We start from the raw sequence: 14,429 nt of genomic DNA, 5'->3' as shown, positions 1-14,429 counted from the left end.
GGAACACCCGCAGCCAAAACCAACTGACTATACCAAAGTCTAGAACTGAACAGTACAAGAGGTCACTCATTACATACTTCTGCTCATTAATTAATGAGTCGCTTTAAGACCACAGGGCTTTTTTTGTCCTCTTATCCATTCATATATTGTATGCTCATGGATTTCAGTTTGTATTGCCTAATATATGAGTGTAATTAAACTTTAACTTGAAATATATTCTAACCTCAAAGGCGCATACTCCGTTTTGTACCAGCGTAACTGTGGTTATATGTAGAAACCAGACAACAAATTTTAAATCAAGCCTCTAAACTTGATAAATGAACATATCCCCAAACAACTGGGAGAGTGGGAGCGGTCAGTTTTGTACAACAGCGAACTAATCAGTTGGTAAACATCACAACGACACGAATCCAACTGACCATGGCCTCTTTGAAAGGAAAAGACAAAGAGCAATTTGGAGACTCAAACGCGAGTAATGAACAGTTAAATGCTATCCAGGAAAACATAGCTAAAACACTCAATGTACACCGAAACAAACAAACAGCTCCAATCTGTTGTTAAAAAAAATGTATTTGCTTGAAAAAATAGTGGAGGCTATCATGTCAGATACGTGCAAACATAGAGTGCCCATGAATGAACAAAAACATGTAATTTGCCATTTGGAAACAAGGTTGCAAACTTTAGAAGAGGAATTGGACCAGCAAGAAAACAGAATGAGACATAACAACATGAGAATATTATCCTCACCAGGGGATGAGGAAAAATGAGACCTTTCCAGCTACGTGGTCAAACTGATATCAGAGGAACTTGAATTGGGTATATCACCAGAGGATCCGGAACAATGCCATAGGATCGGCGTGAAACAGAAGAATGCTAAATACCCACGCATGGTAATCTTCAAACTATGAAACTATCAGACTAAACTCAACATTCTGAAGTCAAAAGGGGGAAAGGAGATCAAAATCCAAGGCCAGTCCATTAAATTAGTCCAGGACCTGTCTGCTAAGCTGTGAAAAAGACACCAGGAATACCTGCCAATCAGACAGTCCCTGGAGGAAAAGGGGATCAAAACTTATCTCCAATTCCTGGCAGTGCTGTGGGTATGGAAAGGGACAGCAAAGGATGGAATTCACAAGCTGCGATGAAGCCCTGATCAAACTGCAGGAAACATTTAAGGTCGAAGACCTAAAACATTGCGCATAGTGCGGGCCTCGGCGGGCAGAGGGGAGTCCCCTGCACACAGTGTGCTCAGCCCGCACTGTAGGCTGCATACAGTGATGCCTAAGACCAGCTTATCGTAAATTGTGACAATATTATTTCCCCCTCTCCCAATACAATATACAGTGCATTCGCAAAGTATTCAGACCCCTTGACCTTTTTCTACATTTTGTTATGTTACAGGCTTATTCTAAAATGCATTTAAAAAATGTCTCTCATCAATCTACACACAATACCCAATATGACAAAGAAAAAACAGGTTTTTAGAAATGCTTGCAAATGTATTACAAATAAAAAACTGAAATATTACTTAAATATTACATTTACATAAGTATCCAGACCCTTTACTCAGTACTTTGTTGAAGCACCTTTGGCAGCTATTACAGCCTTGAGTCTTCTTGGGTGTGACGCTACAAGCTTGGCACACCTGTATTTGGGGAGCTTCTCCCATTATTCTCTGCAGATCCTCTCAAGCTGTCAGGTTGGATGGTGAGCGTCGTTGCACAGCTGTTTTCAGGTCTCTCCAGAGATGTTCGGGCTCTGGCTGGGCCACTCGCAGACATTCAGAGACTTGTCCCTGAAGCCTCTCCTGCGTTGTCTTGGCTGTGTGCTTAGGGCCGTTGTCCTGTTGGAAGGTGAATCTTTGCCCCAGTCTGAGGTCCTGAGCACTCTGTTTTCATCAGGGACCTCTCTGTACTTTGCTTCGTTCATCTTTCCCGTGATCCTGACTAGTCTCCCAGTCCCTGCTGATGAAAAACATCCACACAGCATGATGCTGCCACCACCATACTTCTTTGTAGGGATGGTGCCAGGTTTCCGCCAGATGTGATGTTTGGCATTCAGGCCAAAGAGTTCCATCTTGGTTTCATCAGACCAGAGAAGCTTGTTTCTCATGTCTGAGAGTCCTTTAGGTGTCTTTTGGCAAACTCCAAGCCGGTTGTCATGTGCCTTTCACTGAGGAGTGGTTTCCATCTGGCCACTCTACCATAAAAGCCTGATTGGTAAAGTGCTACAGAGATGGTTGTTCTTCTGGAAGGTTCTCCCATCTCCACAGAGGAACTCTGGAGCTCTATCAGAGTGACCATCGGTCTCTTGGTCACCTCCCTGGCGGCCAGCTCTAGGAAGATTCTTGGTGGTTCCGAACTTCTTCCATTTAAGAATGATGGAGGCCACTGTGTTCTTGGGGACCTTCAATGGTGCAGACATTTTTTTTCCCTTCCTGTCTTGGAGCTCTACGGCCAATTCCTTCGACCTCATGGCTTGGTTTTTGCTCTGACATGCACTGTCAACTGTGGGACCTTATATACTGCCGTGGCCAAAAGTTTTGAGAATGACACAAATATGAATTTTCACAAAGTTTGCTGCTTCAGTGTCTTTAGATATTTTTGTCAGATGTTACTATGGAATACCGAAGTATAATTACAAGCGTTTCATAAGTGTCAAAGGCTTTTATTGACAATTACATGAAGTTGATGCAAAGAGTCAATATTTGCAGTGTTTACCCTTCTTTTTCAAGACCTTTGCAATCCGCCCTGGCATGCTGTCAATTAACTTCCGGGCCACATCCTGACTGATGGCAGCCCATTCTTGCATAATCAATGCTTGGAGTTTGTCAGAATTTGTGGGTTTTTGTTTGTCCACCCGCCTCTTGAGTACTGATCTCAAGGATGATCAATGGAAACAGGATTCACCTGAGCTCAATTTCGAGTCTTATTGCAAAGGGTCTGAATACTTATGTAAATATGTTTTTTATATACACTGCTCAAAAAAATAAAGGGAACACTTAAACAACACAATGTAACTCCAAGTCAATCACACTTCTGTGAAATCAAACTGTCCACTTAGGAAGCAACACTGATTGACAATAAATTTCACATGCTGTTGTGCAAATGGAATAGACAACAGGTGGAAATTATAGGCAATTAGCAAGACACCCCCAATAAAGGAGTGGTTCTGCAGGTGGGGACCACAGACCACTTCTCAGTTCCTATGCTTCCTGGCTGATGTTTTGGTCACTTTTGAATGCTGGCGGTGCTTTCACTCTAGTGGTAGCATGAGACGGAGTCTACAACCCACACAAGTGGCTCAGGTAGTGCAAATCATCCAGGATGGCACATAATTGCGAGCTGTGGCAAGAAGGTTTGCTGTGTCTGTCAGCGTAGTGTCCAGAGCATGGAGGCGCTACCAGGAGACAGGCCAGTACATCAGGAGACGTGGAGGAGGCCGTAGGAGGGCAACAACCCAGCAGCAGGACCGCTACCTCCGCCTTTGTGCAAGGAGGAGCAGGAGGAGCACTGCCAGAGCCCTGCAAAATGACCTCCAGCAGGCCACAAATGTGCATGTGTCTGCTCAAACGGTCAGAAACAGACTCCATGAGGGTGGTATGAGGGCCCGACGTCCACAGGTGGGGGTTGTGCTTACAGCCCAACACCGTGCAGGACGTTTGGCATTTGCCAGAGAACACCAAGATTGGCAAATCCGCCACTGGCGCCCTGTGCTCTTCACATATGAAAGCAGGTTCACACTGAGCACGTGACAGACGTGACAGAGTCTGGAGATGCCGTGGAGAACGTTCTGCTGCCTGCAACATCCTCCAGCATGACCGGTTTGGCGGTGGGTCAGTCATGGTGTGGGGTGGCATTTCTTTGGGGGGCCGCACAGCCCTCCATGTGCTCGCCAGAGGGAGCCTGACTGCCATTAGGTACCGAGATGAGATCCTCAGACCCCTTGTGAGACCATATGCTGGTGCGGTTGGCCCTGGGTTCCTCCTAATGCAAGACAATGCTAGACCTCATGTGGCTGGAGTGTGTCAGCAGTTCCTGCAAGAGGAAGGCATTGATGCTATGGACTGGCCCACCCGTTCCCCAGACCTGAATCCAATTGAGCACATCTGGGACATCATGTCTCACTCCATCCACCAACGCCACGTTGCACCACAGACTGTCCAGGAGTTGGCGGATGCTTTAGTCCAGGTCTGGGAGGAGATCCCTCAGGAGACCATCCGCCACCTCATCAGGAGCATGCCCAGGCGTTGTAGGGAGGTCATACAGGCACGTGGAGGCCACACACACTACTGAGGCTCATTTTGACTTGTTTCAAGGACATTACATCAAAGTTGAATCAGCCTGTAGTGTGGTTTTCCACTTTAATTTTGAGTGTGACTCCAAATCCAGACCTCCATGGGTTGATAAATTGGATTTCCATTGATTATTTTTGTGTGATTTTGTTGTCAGCACATTCAACTATGTAAAGAAAAAAGTATTTAATAAGATTAATTCTTTCATTCAGATCTAGGATGTGTTGTTTAAGTGTTCCCTTTATTTTTTTGAGCATGTATACATATATACATGTAAACCTGTTTTGACTTTGTCATTATGGGGTATTGTGTGTAGATTGATGCAGATTTATTTTTATGTAATACATTTTAGAATAAGGCTGTAACGTAACGAAATAGTCAAGGGGTCTGAATACTTTCTGAATGCACTGTATTTTCTTCTATCCCTAAGTAACTGTTCTTCTCTATGAAGTAACGATAGAAGTAGCTGATGCCAGCGGGCTACATTGATACTTATAACACAATTTGTATTTTTTAGGGATCCCCATCAGCAGCTACTTTTTCTGGGGTCCAAACACATTATTAATGCACTTACATCATACATAAAACAAAATATAAAACAGTACATCATATAACATTATTACACAACTACATATTTTTTTATTCATAACAGGGGGCTAGAGAGGGGGGTATGGAATAGACGTGTTTTGTTAGAGTGCCACTCAAGTTTGAAATAAATTCATATTTCTTTACCAAGAAGAAGAGTGATGGAGTACTACATCAGATGACCTGGCCTCCACAATCCCCCGACCTCAACCAAATTGAGGTGGTTTGGGATGAGTCGGACCACAGAGTGAAGGAAAAGCAGCCAACAACTGCTCAGCATATGTGGGAACTCCTTCAAAACTTTTGGAAAAGCATTCCAGGTGAAGCTGGTTGAGAGAATGCCAAGAGTGTACAAAGCTGTCATCAAGGCAAAGGGTGGCTATTGGAATAATCTCAAATATATTTTGATTTGTTAACACTTTTTTGGTTACTACATGATTCCATATGTGTTATTTCATAGTTTTGATGTCTTCACTATTATTCTACAATGTAGAAAATAGTAAAAATAAAGAAAAATCTTGAATGAGTAAGTGTTCTAAAACTTTTGACCGGTAGTGTACGTGTGTGTAGAGTGCGTGTGCTAGCACTCTCTAATTCAAAGGGGGAAATATAGCATGTATATCAATAGTTGTCGTGTGTGTGTGTGTGTGTGTGTGTGTGTGTGTGTGTGTGTGTGTGTGTGTGTGTGTGTGTGTGTGTGTGTGTGTGTGTGTGTGTGTGTGTGTGTGTTTGTGTGTGTGTGTTTGTGTGTGTGTGTTTATATTAATGGGTGTGTGACGGAGGGTGAATATGTGTAGAAGGAGGGCAGTAGAGAATGGGTGTGTGGATGCATAGGGTATATGTGAATGAATGACAATGGAAGAGTATGTCGATGTATGGATGGGTTTAAGGGTCAATAGAGGTGCGTGGGTAAAATCATTGGGGAAGCCAAGCCAGAAAAAAAGCCATATTACAACATATGTGTTGTGATAATTTGGGGTGGCAGGTTGCTTGGTGGTCAGAGCGTTGGACTACTAACAGGAAGGTTGCAAGATCGAATCCCCGAGCTGACTAGGTAAAAATCTGTCGTTCTGCCAATGAATAAGGCAGTTAACCCACTGTTCCTAGGCCATCATTGAAAATAAGATTTTTTCTTAACTGACTTGTCTAGTTAAATAAAGGTAAAAATAAATAAAAAATTATAATAAGAATTGCGTTGTTTGCTCTATAATATTTTAGTTCATGTGCCTTGCGACTGTGATATATGCCAAAGGCCGAGACAATAAGAAGACAGTGGCTGAATAAATTCAACCACACCTTTGTTTCATCACAAAACTGGAGAGCAACCTCTGTCCGGTGAAGTTCACAAAGCATATTGCATGTAACAAACATGACCTACAGCATGTTTCTGACATTTTTGAACTACTAAACAACTATTGATTTAGAACCACGGAGAGTTACTGCAAGTCTCAAAGAAAACAGGATCCAGACCACATATGTGATGACATCACCTGGTTTAAATGTCTCTAGAGACAATATCTCTCGCATCATTACTCAATGCCTAGGTTTACCTCCAATGTACTCACATCCCACCGTACCTCTGTCTGTACATTATGCCTTGAATCTATTCTCTCATGCCCAGAAACCTGCTCCTTTTACTCTCTGCTCTGAACGCACTATACGACCAGTCCTGTTAGCCTTTAGCCGTACCCTCATCCTACTCCTCCTCTGTTCCTCTGGTGATGTAGAGGTTAATCCAGGCCCTGCAGTGCCTAGCTCCACTCCTACTCCCCAGGTGCTCTCATTTGTTGACTTCTGTAACCGTAAAAGCCTTGGTTTCATGCATGTTAACATTAGAAGCCTCCTCCCTAAGTTTGTTTTATTCACTGCTTTAGCACACTCTGCCAACGCGGATGTCCTAGCCGTGTCTGAATCCTGGCTTAGCAAGTCCACCAAAAACCCTGACATTTCCATCCCTAACTATAACATTTTCTGACAAGATAGAACTTCCAAAGGGGGTGGTGTTGCAATCTACTGCAGAGATAGCCTACAGATTTCTGTCTTACTATCCAGGTCTGTACCCAAACAAATTGAATTCCATCGTATTCCATCTTTCCAGAAACAAGTCTCTTACTGTTGCCGCTTGCTATAGACCACCCTCTGCCCTGGACACCATATGGGAATTGATTGCCCCCCATCTATCTTCAGAGCTCGTGCTGCTAGGTGACCTAAACTGTGACATGCTTAACACCCCGGCCATCCTACAATCTAAGCTTGATGCCCTCAATCTCACACAAATTATCAATGAACCCACCAGGTACAACCCCAAATCCATAAACACGGGCACCCTCATAGATATCATCCTAACCAACTTGCCCTCCAAATACACCTCTGCTGTTTTCAACCAAGATCTCAGCGATCACTGCCTCATTGCCTGCATCCATAATGGGTCTGCGGTCAAACAACCACCCCTCATCACTGTCAAACGCTCCCTAAAACACTTCAGCGAGCAGGCCTTTCTAATCAACCTGGCCCGGGTATCTTGGAATGATATTGACCTCATTCCATCAGTAGAGGATGCCTGGTTATTCTTTAACATTGCCTTCCTCACCATCTTAAATAAGCATGCCCCATTCAAAAAATGTTGAACCAGGAACAGATATAGTCCTTGGTTCTCTCCAGACCTGACTGCCCTTGACCAGCACAAAAACATCCTGTGGCTTTCTGAATTAGCATCGAACAGCCCCCGAGATATGCAACTTTTCAGGGAAGTTAGGAATAAATATACACAGGCAGTTAGGAAAGCTAAGGCTAGCTTTTTCAAGCAAACATTTGCATCCTGTAACACAAACTCAAAAAAGTTCTGGGACACTGTAAAGTCCATGGAGAATAACAGCACCTCCTCCTAACTGCCCACTGCACTGAGGCTAGGAAACACTGTTACCACCGATAACTCCACAATAATTGAGAATTTCAATCAGCATTTTTCTACGGCTGGCCATGCTTTCCACCTGGCTACCCCTACCCCGGTCAACAACCCTGCGCTCCCCACAGCAACTTTCCAAAACCTCCCCCACTTCTCCTTCACCCAAATCCAGATAGCTGATGTTCTGAAAGAGCTGCAAAATCTGGACCCCTACAAATCATCTGGGCTAGACAATCTGGACCCTCTCTTCCTAAAATTCTCTGCCGAAATTGTTGCAACCCCTATTACTAGCCTGTTCAACCTCTTTCATATTGTCTGAGATTCCCATAGATTGAAAAGCTGTCGCGGTCATTCCCCTCTTCAAAGGGGGAGACACTCTAGACCTAAACTGCTACAGCCCTATATCTATTCTACCCTGCCTTTCTAAGGTCTTTCAAAGCCAAGTTAACAAACAGATTACCAACCATTTCAAATCTCACCGCACCTTCTCTGCTATGCAATCTGGTTTCAGAGCTGGTCATGGGTGCACCTCAGCCACGCTCAAGGTCCTAAATGATATCATAACCGCCATCGATAAGAGACATCACTGTGCAGCCGTATTCATCGACCTGGCTAAGGCTTTCGACTCTGTCAATAACAACATTCTTATTGGCAGACTCAACAGCCTTTCTCAAATGATTGCCTCGCCTGGTTCACCAACTACTTCTCTGATAGAGTTCAGTATGTCAAATCGGAGGGCCTGTTGTCCGGACTTCTGGCAATCTCTATGGGGATGCCACAGGGTTCAATTCTCGGGCCGACTCTCTTCTCTGCATACATCAACTATGTCACTCTCGCTGCTGGTGATTCTTTGATCCACATCTATGCAGACGACACCATTCTGTATACCTCTGGCCCTTTGGACACTGTGTTAACTAACCTCCAGATGAGCTTCAATGCCATACAACTCTCCTTCCGTGGCCTCCAACTGCTCTTAAATGCTAGTACAACTAAATGCATGCTCTTTAACCAATCGCTGCCCGCACCTGCCCGCCCGTCCAGCATCACTACTCTGGACGGTTCTGACTTAGAATATGTGGACAACTACAAATACCTAGGTGTCTGGTTAGACTGTAAACTCTCCTTCCAGACTCACATTAAACATGTCCAATCAAAAATTAAATCTAGAATCGGCTTCCTATTTCGCAACAAAGCATCCTTCACTCATGCTGCCAAACATACCCTCGTAAAACTGACCATCCTACCGATCCTCGACTTCGGCGATGTCATTTACAAAATAGCCTCCAACACTCTACTCAGCAAATTGGATGCAGTCTATCACAGTGCCATCCGTTTTGTCACCAAAGCCCCATATACTACCCACCACTGCGACCTGTATGCTCTCGTTGGCTGGCCCTTGCTTCATACTCGTCGCAAAACCCACTGGCTCCAGGTCATCTACAAGTCTCTGCTAGGTATAGCCCCACCTTATCTCAGCTCACTGGTCACCATTGCAGCACCCACCCGTAGCACGCGCTCCAGCAGGTATATCTCACTGGTCACCCCCAAAGCCAATTCTTCCTTTGGCCGCCTCTCCTTCCAGTTCTCGGCTGCCAATGACTGGAACGAACTGCAAAAATCTCTGAAGCTGGAGACTTTTACCTCCCTCACTAGCTTTAAGCACCAGCTGTCAGAGCTGCACCTGGAGATCACTGCACCTGTTCATAGCTCATCTGTAAATAGCCCATCCAATCTACCTCATCCCCATACTATATTTATTTATTTATTTATCTTGCTCCTTTGCACCCCAGTATCTCTACTTGCACATTCATCTTCTGCACATACTACCATTCCAGTGTTTAATTGCTATATTGTAATTCCTTCGCCACCATGGCCTATTTATTGCCTTACCTCTCTTATCCTACCTCATTTGCACATGCTGTATATAGATTTTCCTACTGTATTATTGATTGTATGTTTGTTTATTCCATGTGTTGTTGTATGTGTCGAACTGCTTTGCTTTATCTTGGCCAGGTTGCAGTTGTAAATGAGAACTTGTTCTCAACTAGCCTACCTGGTTAAATAAAGGTGAAATAAAAACAAAATAAATAAATGTAGACATTTGTTATGGTAAAGGTCTTTATTTTTTAGATAATGTATTTCGGTTCTTGAAGATGTGCTCTGTTCTTTGTCCATGTTCTGTCACTAAGTGTATTTTATGTTGGTGTAATTAAGCATGATATAGGACAGAGAAAAGCAGCTCTCCAACATAATTTGGGTGTTTTTAAGGAGTACATTAGGGGAATGATAATCTCATACTCGGAAAAAGTTCAATCTGTGTTAGAAATTAAAATATAAATGGATTACTATGTTAGAAAGGCCCGTAAAGAAGACAATTAAAATTTCTGAATTTAAGCAGGAATATGATCTTTTGAAGAGAGCCAACAACTACATGTTCAACTCAAATAAAGCAATCTATTTTACCAAATAAACTTAGTAAACACCTTGCAGCCCTTACAAAATGAATAAAAACGCTATTCAAAACAATTTTCAAATCTCTCAAAGTTTCTATATTTATTTTCCGTAATACCCCACCGAAGACATTCTTTAAAAAAAAAATAATACTCGGTCATAACAGGCTTTATATGGGTAAATATAACTCATAGAATAAAAAGGAAAGTCTCCCTAAATCTCCCTAAATCGGTGGTTTTAACCTTCCAGACCTGGAATTGTAAAAACTCACCACCAAGCTTTTACTTGCGACATATTGTTAAATGCACTAAATAGGAACAATGGGTACATATGAAAGATGCGCATACAGATCCCCAAAATATTTTCACGTGTCTATTTCCAAAGACTAAAGCGAAGAACATTAACAACTTCATAGTTTAGAACAGTATAACAATATGGAAGAAAATGAAACGGACTGCAAGAACCAATATCACTCCCTAAAAACACACCCTTATGGAAGAATTCTTGGATAGCTTTTCAGGATTCACCAATAAATAAGCCCATATGGAAAACTAAAGACATGGTAATAGGAAATACAATTATTTCCATGACAGAATTAAAAAGCCATTGTGGACATTTTCAAATACATGCAACTTTAAAAGTGTAATATCAGGATATTCATATGATAGGTAATATATACAAAATCTTGCAGAGAGCCTATCCAACTGACAATTTATTAGAAAAAAACTATTGGAACCAAGACTTAAAAATAACTGATATTGGCACAAGATGAAGGGTGTTGCAACATAACTAACGAAATTACAGTTAACAAAAATGTATGCTTAATCCAGTATAAACAAAAATATAGAATTTATTGTACAAGAGACAAAATTCACAAATTCTACATGTCTTAAGTGTAAAATTAACAATGAATCAATAATTCATGCCTTCTGGGTGTGCTATAAAGTCCAAAAGTTATTGGCGGAGTTAGAAACTTGGCTGTCAGAATTATTACAATGTAAATTTACTTTTAATCCGTCTATCTGCATATTTGAAGACATGAAATATGAGGGTGCGGTGAGAAACTGTACTTTTCTCGTCAATCATTTAAAAAAATGTTTTACTTAAAACCTGGAAATCAAATGATCCTCCATCGTTGACACAGTGGAAGAATCAAATGCATTATTTTTTAAATATTGAAAAGGTGTGGGCAACAGAGAAAAACAGAATACCGCAATTTGAGGTTATATGGCATAGTCTTACAAGCACTGAAGATTGATGTGGTGGGAACATGTGGGTCTGGGCAGGTGTGATGTCGTTGATGTTTGTGTGCTTCAAAACCATATTTTCTCTGTATATGTTTATATTGTTAGAAACATTTTATAAAATGTTACCCCAAAAAATAAATATTCTAACCTGTGTGTGTCTGTCTCCCTGTACAGGTGCAAAGCTTTATGCGTGGTTGGCTGTGCCGTAGGAAGTGGAAGCTGATAGTTCAGGACTACATCTGTTCTCCCCATGCTGAGAGCATGAGGAAGAGGAACCAAATCGTCTTTAACATGGTGGAGGCTGAGACAGAGTACGTACCTAAAACCACTCACACAGAGACTGATTGATTGATTGAGTGGCTGATTTGTTAATTGATTGAATGAATGATTGATGAATTGAATGAATGACTTTTTTTATTTATTCGAATCCAGCACCAGCACACCTGATTACACTAATAGTGTGATTAGACCACAAGTTGTGTATTCAGGTGTTTTATTGCTGGGCTGGAGCAAGGTCTGCATCCTACACTCTTACAAAAAAGGGTTCCAAAAGTGTTCTGCGGCTGTCCCCATAGGATAACCCTTTTTGGTTCCAGGTAGAACTCCTCTGTGTAAAGGGTTCTACATGGATCTCAAAAGGGTTCTACCTGGAACCAATGGGGGTTGTTCAAATGGCTTCTCTTATGGGTACAGCCGAATAACCCTTTTTGGTTCTAGATAGCACCTTTTTATTCTAAGGGTGTAGTGTTAGTCTGATCCTTGTTGATCTAACCCTAGGTATGTCCACCAGCTGTCTATCCTGGTTAACTGTTTCCTGAGACCTCTCCGCATGGCCGCCAGCTCCAAGAAACCTCCAATCAGTCACGATGATGTCAGCAGTGTGTTCCTCAACAGGTACAGCACATGCATGCACACACACACACCCACACACACACATAAACATGTTTGATATTCTGTTTTTTATTCATTTTATATCCAGTGAGACCATCATGTTTCTACATGAGATATTCCACCAAGGTCTCAAAGCCCGGATAGCGAACTGGCCTACACTGGTATTGGGTAAGTTGTCATTACACACATGCCAAAATGCATGCACGCACACATGCACTCACACGCACGCACACACACTCACACGCACGCACACACACACACAACAGTTGCATACACCATGCAAACCACACACACACATTATCGTTTTGTGTTTTTATGTTCGTTTTTATTTCTATTCTTTTGAAGATTTTTATTTAAAATCAGTTTAGTTGCAATTAGTTTTCAGATCCACTTTACTAGTTTTTATTTAGTTTAAGTTTTATAAAAACGTTTCTAAGAACACACTGGAAGGGAGTCAGCCCGGTGGAGTGTGGCAATGAATTCTGGGCGTATTCAGCCTAAGGAAGGAATCAGGCCCCAGCCCCCTGCTGGTCCTGGCAGTGGCACCTCAGGAACCTCCCCAGCTCCTGGTTCATCCTCTCCACCTGCCTATTAGACTGAGGCTGGTACCTGGAAGTGAGGCTGACTGTGACCCTTAGCTTCTCCATGAAAGCCTTCCATACACTTGATGTGAATTTGGGGCCATGGTCGGGCCACGGTGCCGGAAGACCTGCTGGAACAGTGCCTCAGCGACCTGGAGAGCGGTAGGAGACCAGAGAGAGGCATGATGAAACGACATGATTTAGAGAATCTGTCCACTACCACCAATATGGAGGTAAAACCATTAGAAGAGGGGAGATCAGTGACAAAGTCAATGGACAGATGAGACCCGGAAATCTGAGGCACAGGAAGGAGTTTCCCTGCTGGAGCGTTCCGGGGGGATTTGGATTGGATTGGATTGGATTTGGATTGGGCACATATGGAGCAGGAGTTGACATAACAAGTGACGTCCTGCGCCAAGGTGGGCCACCAGTACTTTCCAGAGCTGGACTGAATGGTGTGGGTGATACCTGGATGTCTAGCAACGACAGCTGTGTGTGCCCAGGTCAATAGCCGATCCCTTATCCCCGTGGGAACGTAGGTGCGCTCAAGACGACAGGTGGCAGGTGTGGGTTCCCTCTCCAGGGCCTGGTGAATGTTCACATCTAGGTCCCAGAGCATGGGGGCTACGACTCAAGAGGGTAGGATTATGGATGCACTCAAGACAGGAACCTCTCCCGAATCGTAGACAGGGCATCAGCTTTGATGATTTTTAACCTGGGCGATATGTCAGCGTGAAATTGAATCTGGTGAAGAAAAGGGCCCACCTGGCTTGGCGTGGGTTCAGTATGTACTCCAGGTTCCGATGGTCGGTGAGGATGAGAAATGGGGCTTGGGCGCCCTCCAGACAGTGTCTCCACTCCTCTAATGCCAACTTCATCTCCAGGTGCTTCCGATCGCCAACATCATAGTTCCCTTTCTGCTGGAGACAGCTTTTTTGAATAATATACACATGGATTACCTTGACGTTGGGACAGGACAGCCCCCACACCTACTTCTGAAGTGTCCACCAAAGGGCAGCAAAGGATCTGGATGTTTAAGCAACGGGGCGGAGGTGAAACGAGCCTTCAGTAGGCGGAAGGCTTCATCAGCTGCAGAATTCCATCCCAACTTCTGGGGACCACCCTTGAAGTGAGAGGAGAGGTGATCGAGCTAAAGTTCTTAATGAATCGGCGGTAAAGGTTGGCAAGTCCCAAAAACCATTTGAACCCTTTTATGGTGGTTGGGACTGGCCATGACCTGACAGCATCCACCTTCCTCTCATTCATCATGACTCCTGCGGGCCAATATGGTAACGCAAAAAGGAGACCTCCTCCTGATGGAATTGGCACTTCTCCGCCTTAACGTACAGACTACTCGGATGTAAGCAATGTGCTCCTCCAAGGTAGGCGAGTAGACCAGGATGTCGTCGATATACACGACCACCTGGCGTTCAAGCATGTCCCGGAACACCTCGTTGACGAATGCCTGGAACACT

General features: G+C 43.5%; 1 protein-coding gene across 1 annotated transcript in view; it reads left to right on the top strand.

Annotated features, from left to right (window-relative positions):
• LOC115164089 (ras-specific guanine nucleotide-releasing factor 2) overlaps positions 1–14,429 on the top strand; it is a 182,581-nt gene that overhangs the window by 58,431 nt on the left and 109,721 nt on the right. Inside the window, exons 5-7 of the mRNA XM_029716198.1 lie at positions 11,657–11,793; positions 12,260–12,376; positions 12,462–12,541. Coding sequence (XP_029572058.1) covers positions 11,657–11,793; positions 12,260–12,376; positions 12,462–12,541 — 334 coding nt within the window. The remainder of the gene's footprint in view (positions 1–11,656; positions 11,794–12,259; positions 12,377–12,461; positions 12,542–14,429) is intronic.

The sequence above is a fragment of the Salmo trutta genome, chromosome 27 (assembly GCF_901001165.1).
Source record: "Salmo trutta chromosome 27, fSalTru1.1, whole genome shotgun sequence".
Classification (NCBI taxonomy): domain Eukaryota; kingdom Metazoa; phylum Chordata; class Actinopteri; order Salmoniformes; family Salmonidae; genus Salmo; species Salmo trutta.
This window is presented reverse-complemented; position numbering and strand designations above follow the sequence as displayed.